The 18,354-nt window shown below is 42.0% G+C and overlaps 1 protein-coding gene across 12 annotated transcripts in view; it reads right to left on the minus strand.

Annotated features, from left to right (window-relative positions):
- Positions 1–18,326, minus strand: part of Entpd6 (ectonucleoside triphosphate diphosphohydrolase 6) — a 28,902-nt gene extending 10,576 nt beyond the window's left edge. For 3 of the 12 annotated variants that reach the window (XR_007342943.1, XM_048790422.1, XM_048790417.1), the window contains exons 1-8: positions 18,158–18,325; positions 16,719–16,814; positions 7,838–8,162; positions 5,947–6,023; positions 4,309–4,452; positions 3,096–3,171; positions 2,245–2,280; positions 987–1,075 (exon numbers count right to left, since the gene is read on the minus strand). Coding sequence is in view for 9 of the 12 variants with exons in the window: in XM_048790422.1 (XP_048646379.1) it covers positions 987–1,075; positions 2,245–2,280; positions 3,096–3,171; positions 4,309–4,452; positions 5,947–6,023; positions 7,838–8,129 (714 nt within the window). In the remaining 3 variants the exon portion in view is untranslated. Of the gene's footprint in view, positions 1–986; positions 1,076–2,244; positions 2,281–3,095; positions 3,172–4,308; positions 4,453–5,946; positions 6,024–7,837; positions 8,163–16,718; positions 16,815–17,882; positions 17,957–18,157 lie in introns of those variants that run through there. The other 9 variants (XM_048790424.1, XM_048790423.1, XR_007342944.1 and 6 more) reach the window with 7 other exon arrangements.
- Between the last annotated feature and the right edge of the window lie 28 nt (positions 18,327–18,354).

Genomic DNA, 18,354 nt, shown 5'->3' on the forward strand with positions numbered 1-18,354 from the left:
TTTTTTTTTTTTTTTTTTTTTTTTTTTTTTTCAGTACAGGGATTGAACCCAGGTATCTTTACTATTGAGCTACATCCCCAGCCCTTTTAAAAAATTTTTTTAGTGTATTATAGATATACATAATTGTGGGGTTCATTTTGACATGATCATTGAAGCTAGAGAACATCATGCTAAGTAAAATAAACTAGACACACAAAGTCAAGGGTTGAATGTTTTCTCTCACATGTGGAAGCTAGAGCAAAATAAGGGGGAAAAATTGGGAGGAGTGCCATGAAAACAGAGGGGAGATCAGTGGAGTTAAGAGGGGAGATAGAGGTAAGGAGGGAGAAAGACGGTGTAAAGGGAGGAACTGCAGAATGAAATTGACTGAATTAAGCTATGTACACATATGAATACACTACAATGAATTCCACTTATATGTATATCTATAAAGCACCAATTTAAATTAAAACAATTGAGAAATAGAAGACCTTTGCCCTTTGTATTTTGAGACAGGAATTCACTGAAAAGCTGAGGCTGGCCTCAAACTTGCTATCCTCCTGCCTCAGCCTCCTGAGTTGCTGTAAACAGGCATGGTTAGGAGGGAGCTATTTTAAATAGCAGATAATATTAACTGGAAGCATTTTTATCTCCTTAAAAACATTTGTCTTGACAAGGGTAGAGCTCTCTCCCCTCCTGTGAGTCAGAATATATGCTGTCTGCTCTTGCTCCTTTTCTGGGACCCTGCAAGGGATGGGAGCCACTGGTTTCATTTTTTCTGACCCAAAGGTTTCTGATTATGATCTAATTTATCACCCCACTGAAGATGGAATTTCTATTTTGGTTTTGTTTTTCAGCTGAGTTAAGATTCAAATAAAAAGTGTTATCTGTGTGGGAGCTGGCCCAGGGTTTGGAGGTGTGGAGTGACTTCTACCAGCCAATGGGCCTTCCCTGGGCAGCCCCTGACCTGCCTCCCCTAAGGCACTGAGGCAGGCAGGGCTGGTTACCTCGACCCGTGGAAGGAAGGTGATCTGAGTGGATCCTCCGCCCAAATCCAGCATGCCCACACTGCTCCTTCCTGGGGTTTTCAAACTGCCTACAGCACAGTGGGTGAAGACACAGCACTGTCATGTTAGTAAGTAGATGATGACAGTAGACAGATCAAAGTGATTAATAGCTGGACCTTTAGCAGAAAGGAAAACAAGACAGAAAAACAACTGCAACTAATTAAAAATCTCCATTGAAAGGAGTACTATATGTTTAAAGGACAACATCAATGGCTCTACCAGCTTTGGCATTTTTAATTTTTTTTGGTACCAGGGATTAAACCTAGGGGTCACATCCCAGCCCCTTTACTTTCTATTTTGAGACAGTGTCTTGTTAAGTTTCATAGGGCCTCACTAAGTTGATGAGGCTGACTTTGAACTTGAAATCCTCCTGCCTCCGCCTTCCAAGTTGCTGGGATTATAGGAGTGGACCACCTTGCCCAACCCCAGCTTTGGCTTTGACAGGCTGACACTGCCCGTCTGGAGAGACTGTATACTGGCTGCATTCACCAGGTCGCAGGCCGCTGCCTTACCTCCCAGGGAAATGCTGGAACCTGGGACACAGGCCCTGGAAGGATTCCAATCCTCTCCCTTACCCATTGGTCCCATCTTCATTTCTGTTCCCCAAAAGCCCGTGAGGTGGACATTCCTCATCTATCCTCTAGCATCTTCTCCCCACACCCCCAAAAGGAGCAAATCCTGCCAGGAAACTTCTTTCTTTCTCATATCTGTATCAGACACACTGGCTTTTCCACAATTCCACTGCAGGGACTTGTACTTGTAATCTATGTAAAATGACTTCTTTCTCTCTGTTCCCAAGAATAGATGTTTTGTTATAAGGTGATTAGCATTTGCATCACATTGACTATTAAGAAACTTGGCTGTTTTTACTCACTACTTCTCTCAGAAATGAGAGAACAGGGCCCCTGGTAGAGGTTTGACGGGAGATAGGCAGGAACAGTGGGTGGGAGAAATAGTTCAGGAGAGGTGCTCTTCCAGCATGCATCCCTGTGAGTGCACAGTTGTCCATAGGGCCAGGCAAACCCTTCCCCCCCCCCCCCCNCCCCCCCCCCACAAACCCCAACAGCCTACTTCAGGACCAGCAATGCTGTGAAATCCAAGGGGTTATAGAAACAAGATCCCTGCTCTTCAGAAAGGCCATCAGCCCTCCTTTACATATGACGTGAACTGTTAGCCTTTCCCTTTTAAGTAAACACACCTGTTAGGAAGTTGACAGTGATCCATGCTGATACGCCTACAAAAGAGTGGCAGAAGCAGCACTGTAATTGCTTGAGACGCTGTTAACATAACACCCAGATTGCAGGAGCACCAACTGCCCACTGTCTGAATGCTCCCAGTCTTCAGACCATCCACAGAGAGGTATTCATTCATAAGTAGATCCAGCAGCTTCTGGCAGGCTATTCTAGAAGATGCCACACTGAAACCCAGAACACTTTACCAAAAGCCATGCCTCCTTCCCATTCTTTATCACCAGCTTCTTCTTTTGGAAGAGGCAGAAAAAGAATGTCCCCTCCACTCCCATATAAACTCACTTGAAAAAGAACCCAATGTCCCCTCCACTCCCATATAAACTCACTTTTTGTGTGTGTTATGTGGTACTAGGGATTGAACTCAAAGCCTCATGCATGCTAGGCAAGTGTTCTACCTCTCGCTACTTCTGCAACCCTACAAACTTACTTTTAAGGTCATATTAAAATCAGGGCCAGTGAGGATCCTCAAATGTCTGTCTTAGAATTAGCAATGTAACCACAATATTCTAAACATGGAAGCAATTGGGTTCTCTCCAAACATCCTTAACACTGAAGACAAGATGTTTTCAGAAACTTTATCTGTGCTAAATCTGAAGTTGGTCAAGATGAGAATCTGTCACACTGGACCCCCAAAGACCACCTGGCATATTTAAATTTTGAGTGGGACCCTAACCTCAATTATTTTTCATTTCTGTATCTGACCAAGGAGACAGCTTCCATGTGTGGAATTCCCCGTAGCAGTATAGAGCCCTCTTGTTGTGACAGCATTACTGTCTGGAGGTACTTTTGGATACTTTACCTTCGTCCGTTCCGTTCATGATGGAAACACAGTCATCCCCTACCAGGAAAGGTGATGCCTTAAACACCTCTTTCACCTAAATGTAAAGAGAGACATTACTTCATCATTTAGAATGTATTCAGTGGTTTCCAGGTGTGGCATGTAGTCAGCAGGCAGTAATCAAAACATGGAGGGGTCTGAAGAGCAGCAAAGCTTCCATTTCTCTTTAAGCTTATTCTATCCTCTGTGAGGGGTTTCTTCACTTAATCTCCTTCCCAGGCTAGCTAAGGCATATGCTGCCCTTGTGACCTTGTCTTAGGACACTTTGGACTGGAAGAGCTCTGGGGGAATGGATGGGGTGGGTGTGAGCTGTTGTATAGTGCGACTGAGGGCCCCAAAATGCTGCCCAGCTTTGGGATGTGAGATGAAGGGTGTGAAGCCCTACAAGGCAGAGCTCAAACCTGGGGACCACTTATATAGTCTAGTGGGCACTGCCCCGGGGAGCCAGCCCAGCAGAAGGGAGGCAGAGGCCATGAGCATTTTGGTGTATTTCCTTCTCTCTTTTCTAGCATGTCTTAGTATACAGAAACTTACATGCATCTGCACACCCCAACCTCACTGATGTCCCACAGTTCCACGTTGTGTGTAACCCCGATTGATGTACACTGTGTCATCACCTCTCAGGTAAATAGTGTAGGAACAGTGTAGAGATTGAGGGGGATTATTTTGCCTAAAGCATTTCCTGATACAGCCAACAGGAAGAGTCATTCCCAGCCCCAGAGCAGAGTGCCAGGCAGTTAGGGACATGGGAGCCCTGAGGAGTGCTGGGACTGGAGAGGAGGCTAAGGGCCTCTTGAGCAGTCATATCACAGCATCAGACCTAGAGCAGGACTCTGTCCCTAGAGAAAATGAGCACAGTAAGTTTGGGCTGAGATGTCAAAGAGTTTAGTTCCCATAGCCCTCTGACTGACAGCAAATCTCTGGGTAGGGGATGGACTTCAAAAGCAGTGTACTTTTAAAATAAAGCTGTTTTTCTTGTTACAAGACACAGATCCACTCTAGAAAACACATATATCCTTAAATATCATTCAAAAGACACCTAAAGGTGAGGCTGTGAACACTGAAGGTTCCCTCAGGACACTTCCATGTATTCTTTCTGCTCAACACTGGCTACAGGGAGAGTGTTTTTAGCTATCATTAGCCACCCCCTAGAGAGGGAAATGGCTCAGCTCACCTTTTGCAATAACTTATGGGCCTTTTCTCCTGGTAACAGACGCAAACCAGCTGTGGCCTTGAGGACCAGAGGGGTGACCTTCCAGAAGTCGAATGGAATCTCTTGTTTAGCAACATCCAGCAGTTCCTGAATTCCCTGAGCACTCTGTGGACATTGTAAAAGCAAATCAGGGACGGTCATACCCAACATACAGTGCTATCTCCCCACTTTTTAAAATATATAAACATTTTTTTCTAATTTTCAAAACTGTAGAACTAAGTACCATGAATAACTACTCTGAGGAACTATGTCACACAAAGGTGTAAAAGACCCAAAGGTTGCATGAGGTCCTATGTCAGAAGAGGTGTGGAGTAGGGAGCAATTTGACAAAGTGTAGCTGAGCATGTCAATGGTACGGTACACTGCCACAGAGAGCAACTGACAATGTCTGTCCAAGAGGGAAACTCACTTTTACCCAGAAGTTCCAATCTAAGAATTCACGTGGGGATTATGAAATACATATCAGGTGACAGACTTTACTACTCTATTGTGTATGTAAAATAAAAACAAAGAAAATAACACATGTATATGTAAACCAGCTCTTTAAGGCTACATGAGACAGCAGGGGTGTGATTCTGGGGGCAGCATGGAGGGATACTTGCTGATACCCTAGCAAGCTTAGAAATTTGTCTCATTGAATGTGTGTTACCTACGCAGAAGGTTAAAAATTTTAAAATCCTATGAGTTTATTCTAAGATATATAATTTAATCAGGTTTTAACCTCATTTCTATTCTCAAATACAAATTTCTACTTGTTTTTAAATCAAGCTACAAGAAAGCAAGGCTTGTGTTATGATGTCTGACAACATGACACATCTGTATCCAAGAACAGGATTTGGAAGATGGTGGAACCAGGTTGACACGTAGCTCATGTCACTTATTTAGCACGTGCAAGGCCTCAGGTTCCATTTCCAGAAACAGACACATGCACACATTTGCATGCATGCACGCGCACGCGCACACACACACACACACACACACACACAGCTGAAACCACAGGGAACCCACAATTCTACAAGCACCCTGTTTTGCAAGTGCCTTAAACCAGACATCCTGTAATAGTGCAGTTGTGTTAAGAGCTTTAGAAGTATAAACACTACAAACTTACAGAAATCATTATGTAGCAGTTTAATGAAACTTCTTTTGTTTATTTATTCTTTTACATTTACTTTGTTTTTGGATTTTGCATAACAGACTTTTTTGTGTATGTGTGTATGGCACTGGGGATTGAACATAGGGCCTTGTTCATGTTAGGCAAAATTCTCTACCATTGAACTATACCCCCAGTTCCTGTAATACATATATATTTTGTAATATAGTTTTAATTTTTTTTGTTGTAGTTTTTTTGATGTAAGGTAGGAAACACTGACTAAAAGAAATTAAAAGAAAAAAAATGTGCAAAACTCACAAGACAGTGTGAAAAAATAAGAGACTGCACACTTATCTCCACCTGACCATTCTCAAAGGCACCAAAGCCCCTGCCAGCACCAGCAAAGATGCCTTTCTCTAAGAAGATAGTCTACCTAATCCAAAGGAAAGGAGTTGGCTTTAACTATTAGAAGACACTTGATGAACAAATAGACAAAAGAGGATTATTACCTTTTCAACGTCGTCAGCATAAGCGGAAAGACCGGGCTTCAGTGCTTTGAGGGTTTCATGGGTCAAGGTGGGGGTTTCTAAGGGGAAAGTGTTTTTAAAAAGGCACAACAATGAGTACAGGCACAGACATATGAATATATATATATATATATCTGTCACTAGCTGAACTTTTGGTCTGACCACATAGACCAATGCCAGAGTAGTAGAGACCCTATCCTTTTTTTGTCTAAATTTTGCCTCTTCAGTTCAGCAGAACATGAATATGCTACCTAATATTTGGGTCAGAAATTTGTTCAACTTTGGGAGGTGAGGATGTAGCTCAGAGGACTATTGCTTGCATGCATGAGGCCCTGGGTTTGATCCCCAGTACTGTAAAAAGCCAAAACAAATAAACCCAACAATCTTTATTGTATACAAAACACTCACAGAACACTACATCCATTTAAAGTGTTAAATTTTAACAGTTTATTCTTGCTTATTCAACCGAACAAATGATTTCAACCTATAAATATGAAAATCCCTTCCTTGATGCTGGAATGGATGTATCACAGTCCTAAAGATTTAGGAGTCTGTTAAAGAAATTGAGTATTTTACCTTATTAGGAGGCTGAACTCGAAGGAAAGTGTTCAGATGCATCCTGTGGCCTCAACCCAAGGCCTCACACATGCTAGTCAAATGTTATATTACTGAGCCTCACTCCAGCCTTTAAATTAGCTTCAAAACCACTTCTGGAGGGAGGAATGGTATCTAAATATTTACTTATAGGAATAAATGACAAAATAAAGCAATATCATTTACCCTGTCGAATCAGCAAGAATTAACCATACTAAAACTAACACTTTAAATACATATGAATTTTTGTATGTAAACTATCTTCAATAAAGGTAATTTATTTATTTTTTTTAAAAAAGCAAAGTTTTGGCCCAAACATAAAAATAAATAATAATGAAATTAGATAAACTATTCCACAATAGTTTGAGAGAGAGGTTATTGGTATCAACAGAGAGCAGTTAAATGCCAGAATAGTATCTACTCAAAAGGGTCACTTTTTTGTGGACTAGAGGAGGGACACTCATATGTGTGACCTGGCACCTGTCTGGCAAAAGGCTTGACATGCTCACTAACTCTAGGTCAGAAATGCACCAAGGAGGGCAAACCTTAGGGTAACAGGCATGGGAGATAAACAGTGAAGAACTGGGCAGCAACCAGGGTCCCCCTACAGAAACCACCTGCCCTCTAGACAGAGCCCTAACCCTACCCTAGGAGGCAAAGCTGGTAGGGGCTCAGATTCCAGGTTCCTTCTCACTGCTGAGGGCCATACCATCTGTCATCACCTGGCTGTCTGGGCGTACTGTGGCAGCTTCTGGCAGCCTGGGTTCCGGGTTTTTGCTATTTATCTAACTTGCCTGTATTCCCGGTTTTTATAAACCTGAATATAGAGTTACTTCCTGCTTTGAACTCTTGTGATATGACCTCTGGCCCAGGTCATGGTCATAGCCACCCAAACAGTCTGTATGGGAGGGGACAGGCCATTAAATGCCATCTAGGGTCTCAACTGTTCTACAGTAGTGATCATTACTTGATACTATTACAATAACTTGGGAATCCTGGGGAATTTAGATGCCACATCCTGAGTCAACATCTCTTAATAACTGCATTATTTGTGAGTGCTGCTAGGATCAGACTCAGGACCTCATACATGCTAGGCAAGTAATCTACTCTGAGCTACATTTTCAGTATCTATATTTTGATAAGCTATCAGGTGAGTTCAAGGCAGGGCTCCAGCCTATACTGTCTTCTAGTTGAGAAGATTCCAAGAGCCCTGCCATGATAGGGGAGAAGGTAGACCCCACGTCTGGGCGCAAAGAGGCTCACAGTCAGGCCGGGATACCTCCAGGAGGCTGAGCAAATTGGAAGACATGCACGCGGGTGCCAGTGCTTCCGGCATCAAACATGATCCCATAGAAGACCTCATGACCACGTATAGCTGATCCTAGTGAGCTGCGGGCCTGCTGTCCCCACCGGGCCCCTGAGGCTGCCCCAGCGATAGTGAAAAAGGCCTGGGTGGCAGAGGCCCGGTGCCACTTGATGTAGACGACGTAGATGAATAGGCCCAAGCACAGTCCCAGGGGGTATGCCACCTTCGTCATCCGCAGGGTCCCATGATTTGGTATTTTTCTCATTTCTTAGTCTGCCAAGGACTGTGCTTGCAACTGCTGGTAGGAAAAGAGCAGAGGCAGAAAAACTATGTCAGATTTCAAGGTTTCAATGTGTGTCAGAAGTCCCGCAGTCCAGAGACAAAATGTACAACCAGAAACTGGCCTGCATTTACTCTCTGGAGTCAGAAGCTTCATTTGATCCTTGAAATGGTTCTGGAAGGTGTGGTCCAGGACTGAGGGCTATAAACACTGGGTAACCTGTCCACGGCTATATGCTTTGTAGGTGCTGAAGTGGGCACAGATCATAGCTGTGGCCTAAGTGTCTGGGATATATTGCTACTTAAAATAAAAAGCTATGTGTAAGCAATGTCCCTAGGTCATTCAAGTAAGAGAAATGAGTATCACATTCATTCTTTGAATCATTACTTATACTTCCACTAAAGCAATTTACTCTTCCAAAGGTTTAAAAAACTGTCCCTCAGGCAACTAGAGAGTCTAAAACAAGTGGGAAAAATGTGACTCGTTTTTTCTGGAAGTTTCACAACAGAGGCCTCCTTTCATTCGCATAGTACATTCCTGCCAAGGAGGAAGTAATGTTTGCATGCTTTCAAAGCCTATGAAAATTCTACCCAGAGAGCAAAATAAATTAATTTGTCACTGTATATTTGGTTCAATACACCCCCAAATGAAAGCATTTGCTCATGTTTTATTATCAGCTCCTGGTGCAAGGCAGTATGTGGAAACCCGAGTCTTCCATGGATAAGAAGTGAGGGAACTGATTCTCAGGGCTTCCCCTGTCCTTGGGGAACATCCATCACTCTGTCAGTCCTGTACTTTCTTGTCTGTTGTGGGGAGTGCAGTGGCACTACTAGGGGAACAGAGGGTAGCGAAATGAGAGCTGGAGCAGGACCTGGTCTGGGCTTAAACTGCAGTAGCATGTGACCACGTCAAACTGTTCTCTCCAGAGGGGCTGGTCTCCTCATCTGTAAGGTTAGACTGCTCACAGGAAAGCTGTATCTTGACGCTGGGGATTCAATGTGCTCAGGACAGGCTACTGAATGCAGAATTTGCAGAGGGGCAAGAGAAGGAAACATCCCCTGGGAACTAGGAACAGTGAGGACTGTGTGGCCACATTGCCTGGGGAGGGAGACACTATAGAGGGGCCAGTCCTATGTGAGCTGCATGCCAACCCTGAGGCTGCTAGGTGGGGAAGAAATGGAATGAAAAGGTTCTTAAGGAGAGAGCATGTAGCAGGCCTTCCATGGTCCCTCCTTCCAGGGTTTCAACTTGTGGTCACACCCAGATGCCCTCAGGACCCTAGAGCTCAGGGCTGACAAGTACTGCTTCTATGCCCCTGGCTGAGGGAAGAGGCCTAAAATGGGGCAGGAGGCAGGACAAATCACCCTTCTGGGTTACAGAAAGGCTCTCCAGGCAGGTGCTGAGAAGCAAGCCTCCTTCCCCAAACCTACCAGCTAGATTGACTAGGGAACACAGACAGAAGACCCGACTAAAATCAGAAATAAAAGAGGACATTACTATTAATTTTACAGAATAAAAATGATTATAAGAGATTATTATGAACAATGATATGTCCTCAAATTGGATATCTAGATGAAATGGACAAATTCCTAGGAACATACAACCCACCAAGATGAATTATGAAGACACAGAGTATCTCAACAGACCTAGAAGCAGTAAGGACATTGAATCAAAAATCTCCCAACAATGAAAAGTATTGGACTAGATAGCTTCACTGCTGAATGTACTAAATATTTAAAAAAGAATTAACATAAATTCTTCTCCAAAAAATACCTCTTTACTTGTTCCATAAGGCCAGTATTATACTGATATTTAAGCCAGATAAAGACACTACAGGTACAGACCAATATCTCTTATGTATATTGATGAAAAAATCCTTAACAAACGCTAGAAAACTTTACTCAACAACATAGTAAAAGATTTATGTACCATGACCAAATGGGATTTATTCTTAGAAAGTAACATATGAAAACCAATCAATGTAATACATGCTTCATTAACACAAGGAAGAGGAAAAAAAATCACTACGAAGGAAAAAACCAACAGGATTGTCTCTGTTGATGTAGAAAAAGCACATAATAAAATCTAACACATTTTCAGAATAAAAACAATCAAAATATTAGAAGTAAACTATCTCAGCATAATAAATGTCATATACGAGAAAATCACAACAGGATCAATGGTGAAAGACTTGACATTTATGGTAAGAACAGGAATAAGAAAGGATACCTGCTTCTACCACTTCTATTGAACATAGTCTTGAAAGTCCTAACCAGATCTATTAGAAAAAAAAAAACAAAAAACAACAACAGGTGGGATCCAATAAGGCTGGCCAGAGGCAGGCAGCATTCTGTGTTGTTCCATGACCTGGGACTCAAGTAGTGAGAATACTGCTTTTCTGCAAGTGATATTCCTGCTCCTGCGTAGGACTCACGGTCACTGTGCATCCAGGGCTCCAGGCTTCAGCGTCAGAGTAGGTCTCCCAACTACTCACCCATGCAGGACAACCAGGTACTGGAGCAGGACCAGTAGCATTATCACCAGTGCAAAACATTTGGCCATCCACATGAGCAGAAATCGCGGATGCCACGCCCACGCAGGACACCTGGCAGCTTCCCACATGCAGGAACTCCAGCTGCCACTCCTGTGTGGACCCCCATCTAACATTGTGGGGCTCCCCCAGCCGCTGCCATCTTGGGACTTCCCCAGCAGTGGAGATAGTCCCCTAAGCACAGTAGCCTGCCTGCACCTGAGAACTCCACACAGGCTCTGAAGTCAGCCAGCAGCCACACACTGCAAGCCACAGAGATCATCTCTGAAATCAAAGGCCAATACCATCGCCTGGCTCCATCCACCTGACCCAACACCCCACCATTGAAAGCAGGTGCCTCCATGTTGGGTCACATTCATCACAATTTTCAATGGGGGCAACTCCTACTTTGGAACTCTGGCTGGCCAGCTACTCAGTTTCTAACTCTCCCCTCTCCTCAGCAGCTGCTAGCCTGGCACAGTGACACTCTGGTTACCTTCACCATCCTGAGGGCAGAGACACCAACTAACAACAGATGACCCCACCTATTGGATGAGAATGGAAGCAGGAAAGATATTGATCTCCATCCGAAACAATCCCTGTTTCTTCCTTCAAGATTTTGTTTTCCTTCTCCCTCTCTATTCTCCTACCCTCACATGTTAAATACCCAACCTGTGTGAAACCAAGTATTTTGCATGTGTTAGGATTTTGAGGACTGGGATGTCTGAATAGTATATTACCATTGTGTTGTATATTCTATTTTGTTTGCTTGTTTTCCCCCACCAATTTCTACTATTTTAACCTTTTTTAAATTTTTCTTATTTTGTGTGTGTGTTTGTTTTATGTACTCTACTGTCTTCCCATTTACTTGTCTACCCAAAATTACTTCCTCTCTCTTCTCCTGCTACTAATCTTCCTCTTTAGATTTCGCTTTCACATTTCCTAAGATATAATAACTCTATATCCTCACCTTCCTCCTCCTCAGCATATCATCCTACTCCTCACCCCCAGTTCTTTGTCCACCATCAGAAACTGTAAACCCTTTTATAAACCTACTGAGTATATTATAGATAATAATTGAATTCACCATTTCTGTACATTGTGACCAAACTGTAAAAGTCTTAATAGCAAATATTTGTTTTTAGGGTGTATATTCTTTATACTGGGATCTGTTAATATTGTCCTTCTCCTCAAAGGAGAGGTATTGGAACCCTACAGGGGCACTATAAGTCTATAGGGTAAAAACAGTAACGCCTCGGATCCACAGTGCTAGAAGACACACAAGCAATATGAAAAGACAAGTGAAGAAAGTGCCCCAAACAGATCAAGGTACCACATTATTAGAATCCACGGCCAGCACAGCAGAAGATATGACAGAGAGGGAGTTCAGGATGTACATAGTTAAAATGTTCTGTGAATTAAAAGATAATATAAGAGAGTAAATACAGGCAGCAAAAGATCATTTGGACAAAGAGCTACATAAACAAATACAGGAAGCAAAAGATTAGTTTAGTAGGGAGATAGAGGTTCATAAAAAAAAAAAAACAACAGAAATCCTTGAAATGAAAGAAACAATAAGCCAAATTAAAAGTTCAATTGAAAGCATCACCACAGGATCACTTGGAAGACAGGAAGTCAGACAATGAAGACAAAATATATAATCTTTAAAAAAATGTTGACCACACAGTGAAAATGGTAAGGAAAGCATGAGCAGAACATTCAAGAAATATGGGACAGCATAAAAAGACCAAATTTAAGTTAATGGGATAGAGGAAGGCATAGAGTTCTAAACCAAAGGAATAAGCAGTCTATTCAATGAAATAATATCAGAACATTTTCCAAACATGAAGAATGAATTGGAAAAACAAATTCAAGAGGCTTACAGGATGTCAGATGAAAAAATTACAACAGATCCACACCAAGGCACATTATAATGAAAATGCCTAACATACAGAATAAGGAGAGAATATTAAAAGCCACGAGAGAAAGGATTCAGATTACATATAGGGGAAAACCAATTAGAATATGCGCAGATTTTTCAACCCAGACCCTGAAAGCTAGAAGATCCTGGAACAACATATATCAAGCTCTGAAAGAAATGGATGCTAACCAAGAATCTTATATCCAGCAAAACTAAGCTTTAGATTTGATGATGAAATAAAAACCTTCCATGATAAACAAAAGTTAAAAGAATTTATAACTCGAAAGCCTGCACTACACAACATCCTCGGCAAAATATTCCATGAAGAGGAATTGAAAAACAATAATGAAAATCAGCAAAGGGAGGTAATACACTAAAGGAAAAACTAATCAAAGGAGAAACCAAGTCAAGTTAAACACCAAACATAAACAAAAATGGCTGGGAATACAAATCATGTCTCAATAATAACCCTAAATGTTAATGACCTAAACTCACCAATCAAAAAACATAGCCTTGCAGATTGGATTTTTTAAAAAAAGACCCAACAATATGCTGCCTCCAAGAGACTCATTTCACAGGAAAAGACCTCCACAGACTGAAGGTGAAAGGTTGGGAAAAATCATACCACTCACATGGATTGTGGAAGCAAGCAGGGGTTTCCATTTTTGTATCAAATAAAGTAGACTTCAAGTCAAAGTTAATCAAAAGGGATAAAGAAGAATATATTAACAAGACATAACAATAATAAATGTATATGCCCCAAACAATGGAGCATCTACGTTCATCAAACTCTTCTCAAGTTCAAGAGTCAAACTGACCACAATACTATAATTCTGGGTGACTTTAACACAACTCTTTCACCACCAGATAGATTGTCCAAACAAAAGCTAAACAAAGGAACTATAGAACTTAATAATACATCAATAACTTAGACTTAACTGACATACATAGACTATTTCATCATTCAATGAATGAGTATACTTTCTTCTCAGCATAGATCCTTCTCTAAGACAGACCATATATTATGCCACAAAGCAACTCTTTGCATTCATATATATATATATATATATATATATATATATATATATATATATATAATTTANATATATATATATTTAATTTAGTTTGACCCAATACCTTTGTTTTATTTATTTATTTTTATGTGGTGCTGAGGATCGAACCCAGTGCCTCATCATGGGAGGCAAGAGTTCTACCACTGAGCTACAACCTCAGCCCCACAAAGCAACTCTTAGCAAATATAAAAAAGTAGAGATACTATCCTGAATTCTTTCAGGTCATAATAGAATGAAATTAGAAATCAATGATAAAATAAAAACTAAAAGCCACTCCAACACCTGGAGACTAAGTAACATGCTACTGAATGAACAATGGGTTGCAAAATACATCAAGGAGGAGATTAAAAAATTCTGAGAGGTGAATGAGAACACAGATACAATGTATTGAAATCTCTGGGACACTATGAAGGCAGTACTAAGAGGAAAGTTCATTGCATGGAGTTCATTCTTTAAAAGAAGACAAAGTCAACAAATAAATGACTTAACATTACATCTCACAATCCTAGAAAAAGAAGAACAAATCAATACCAAAAGCAGTATAAGACAGGAAATAATTAAAATCAGAGCTGAAATCAATGAAACTAAAACAAAAGAAACAATTGAAAAAATTGACAAAACAAAAAGTTGGTTCTTTGAAAAAATAAATAAAACTGACAAACCCTTAGCCATGCTAATTAAGCAGAGAAAAAACTCATATTACTAACATACATAATGAAAAATGAAATATCACCACAGACACTATAGAAATACAGAAGATAATTAGAAATAATTTTGAAAACTTATACTCCAATAAAATAGAAAATATCAAAGTCATTGACAAATTTCTAGAGTCATCTGATTTACTCAAATTAAATCAGGATGAAACAAAACTTAAACAGATCAGTTTCAAGTGATGAAATAGAAGATGCCATCAGAAGCCTACCAACCAAGAAAAGCCCAGGAACAGATGGATACACAGCCGAGTTCTACAAGACCTTTAAAGAAGAACTAATACCAATACTTTTCAATTTATTTCAGGAAATAGAAAAAGAGGGAGCACTTCCAAACTCATTCTATAAGGCCAATGTCACCCTGATTCCAAAACCAGGCAAAGACACATCAAAGCAAGAAAACTCCAGATCAATATCTCTAATGAATATGGATGCAAAAATTCTCTATAAAATTCTGGCAAATCAAATACAAAAACATACTAAAAAGATAGTGCACCACGATCAAGTAGGGTTCATCCCAAGGATGCAAGGTTGTTTGTACAACCATATACATTGGGTCAGATGAAGAAGTTTTAAAGATGTGGTGATGTTTACACAACAATGTGTATATACTTCAAGCCACACTTAAAAATGGCTAAGATGGTAAATTTTATTACAATTAAAAAAAAATCCTCCAATGGCTTAACCCAGGCTGGTAACATACATGAGATCTGAGGTTGGAGGAGGAAAGGCAGTGGTGGTGGGGGACTGCAGAGGATGGGGTCTGCCTACTGCCGCACTGCATCAAATTCATCATTTTTTTAAAAAATTAAAAAAAATTAGCTGTAGATGGACACAATACCTTTATTTTATTTGTTTAGTTTTTAGGTGGTGCTAAGGATCAAACCCCGTGCCTCATGTGTGTAGGTAAGTGCTCTACCACTGAGCTACAACTCAGCCCATCAAATTCATCATTTTACAGTTTTAGTTACCTCCCACTTTCAACAAAGGCGACAGGCCATGCCTTACTGAGATTCATCCTAATTTAAATGTTCTTCTTTTTTATTATTTATTTTATTTTATTTTATTAGCATCCTGTTCCTTTGGTTCTTTTTCCACACCCTTGCAACATTTACTGCTGCTCTCAGCGCTAGCCACTTGAGTTCTCTCCTTAGGGTTCAGTGGCTGCTCAGCCAACTGCTGCTGAAGGAGGCTTGAGTGATGGCTTAGAGACAGAAGAGGCAGTAAGAGAAAGATGTAGGCTTTAACAGTGCCCTAGCACCTGAGTGTGGTCACAGATAGGAACAGATCTTTGGGGAGGGTCCATGTGGCAGGAGGAGGTAGTGACCAGGTTTCCTACACACCAAGTTAGACATGATAGAACATCAGTCAGAAAAGGGACTGACCCTATGGTAGGTTGGGGAATTACCTGCATTAGGGGATGTTAGCTGATATTATCAGAGAGATGTGGTATAGGGAATGCCCATGCTGAGGCAGCTAGCTCTTACCCTACTACTGCTTCTCTCATAGGCCTTTGTTAGATTATTGTAACCCAGTTTCAGGTTTCTATGTAACCATTAAATATTGACTTAATATTTTCAGACAAAGTTCTGAAGCAGTCAGTAATTGCCAGAGATGAATAGTGAGGATACAAAAGTAATACTAACACCTTGTAACTATGAAAGCATTTTATCTCAGCCTCTATAGAAGTAAGTTTTTATCATGCCCTGAGTCAGTCTAAGAACCATGTTCTACACTATCAGATTAATAGGTGGTCTACCAAATTTGAGGCAAAGGTGGCTATTATCTACCCATTTAAAAAAATCCCTTATTTGCCATCTCCTGTGTTCAGGGGTCCATAAGAAGAAGGAGAAGCTGCAGGGAAGATAAGTCCATCTAGGGCATACCCCCAGTGACCCACCTCCTCCAGCCATACCCCACAGGCCAACAGTTATCACCTATTCACACAAGGATTGACTGATTAAATTATAGCTCTCACAATCCAATCATCTCTGAATATTCCTGCATTAACAAGGAGCTTTTGGGGGATACCACATATCTAAACCATAACAAGTGTTACAGACAGAAGTCTACCTTGACCTGACTAGCTGGGGATAGCAGGTTGGCAGCTGGAAATGCATGCTCCATATGATTGGATTGGGGGTTGCCTAATCTGTTGGCCAGTTTTTGTCAGGTTTTTGTTAAAGTATTGGAAAAGGGTACAATTGAAAATGATTGAAGCACAGGCTAAAAACGAGACATAATAAAGCACACTAGCAAAGCACTCATTCTCCTGGTAGTCATAAAAAATCTTTTCTTAGCAACAAGCCATACATGAATAAGTTCTGTCAACATCACCTGCTATTTCCTTTTCACAGGACACAGTGGGAGAGGAGGTACTTCCAGACTTCCTTACACAAATAGCTGCCCGCCTCAGGTTCTGAATATTAGGCTCTAGAAAGGAGAAATACACACACACCATATTAGCCAATTGATGCTTTCCAGGGTAGAACTAGAGGAATAAAAAACTGTTTTTGGATTTGCTGCATTATGCTTGTCAGATTTTGCAAGTGACTGCCATTTTTTTTTTCTTTCAGTGCTGGGGATTGAACCCAGGTCCTTTGCACATGCTCGGCAAGCACTCTACTACTCTACCCCAGCACATGAATAATTACATTTTTAATACAATGGCAACATCAACAGGGAAACCTCTTCCAGAAAAACACTTTCTTTCCCCTCCATGGCTCTGCACACTGGTCTGAGGGAAAGCCTTTTTCCTTTGTAATCAAAATTCACCATCCACTTCTCCCCAGGGAGACTCCTTCCCAGAGGTTTGAGATTCCCTCACTGGTGGCTAGGTTTGGGATTTCCTCTGTATCCTGTGTGATTGTAGGATGTGTGCCTCAGTATACATAATCTCAGAATACAGGCACCTGTAAAGATTCCTAAAACTGCCCAAGAACTTCCCTGTGACTGACTGCTTTGGAGGCACATTCAGGGTGAGGGGTTGTGCCTACCAAGACCTTCCCATCAATGTAGGCTTTCTCCCATCTCTTAAAACCATTCAATGGCTTCCAGCAGCACCCTCTTTTCTCTGTTCCCTCTCATCTGTCCTTCCCTTTTCACTCTCTCCTGGCTGTTTCATGCTTCCACTGAATAAGTCTATCCTGGTATACAGCTCTGTCCAACCCAGGATCATTCCCTCTCTCAACCTGAAACACCCATGGCCACAGGTCAACTCAGGCAGAATCACCCTGAACCACCCTGACCACCTACCAGCTCTTCCTGGTCACCATTCCATCAAAGTTAATTGTCCTCCTATCTTCAGTACTGATGAAACGACAGAATCTTACCTGTTTCGTCGGCATCCCAAATGGACTATGAGATCCAGAAGGAGAAGGGCCTGTTTGTCCTATCCCTGGCGCTGAGCTTGGTGGCGGGTCACTAACTGCTGGCTAAATGAATGAATGAGGCAGGAATGTATAGCCTCTTGGGGATAGAGACCCCTGCTATATTACCTACCCTGTTGTCCACAACACTGAACAAGGCCCACGGGTCAGCGGAGTCCAGACGTCCAGAGAGGACAAATAGAACCGGGACAGAAAGGGAGAGAGAGAGAGGAGCCTGGGGCTGCGAGTGACCCTCAGGCAGCCCTCCAGGCGCTGTCGCTCTGAACCAAGAGTTTGCCAGGTGCGTGAGCCCTGGGAAACCCGGACCCTCCTCCACTCTGGCCCCCGCCTCCAAGGTGCCACCGCTTTGGGAAGGCCCACCTGCAGTCCCCGAAGCCCGCAGCTTACCCTGCACGGCACCCTCTACTCCAACCACGGAGGCTGGTGCCCTTCCCAGGCAGTTCGCGGGGTGCTTCCTAGCTCTCTGGCCCCAGCCAGCGTCGCCTCGGCCTCTAACCGCGGAGTGCGACCCTGTGGATCTTGCAAGCCTGGGCCCCGCCCACTTGCACGCTACGTCACCGGCTGGGCGGGGCGTCGGGGTGCAG

The sequence above is a fragment of the Marmota marmota genome, unplaced genomic scaffold (genome assembly GCF_001458135.2).
Source record: "Marmota marmota marmota unplaced genomic scaffold, marMar, whole genome shotgun sequence".
NCBI lineage: Eukaryota > Metazoa > Chordata > Mammalia > Rodentia > Sciuridae > Marmota > Marmota marmota.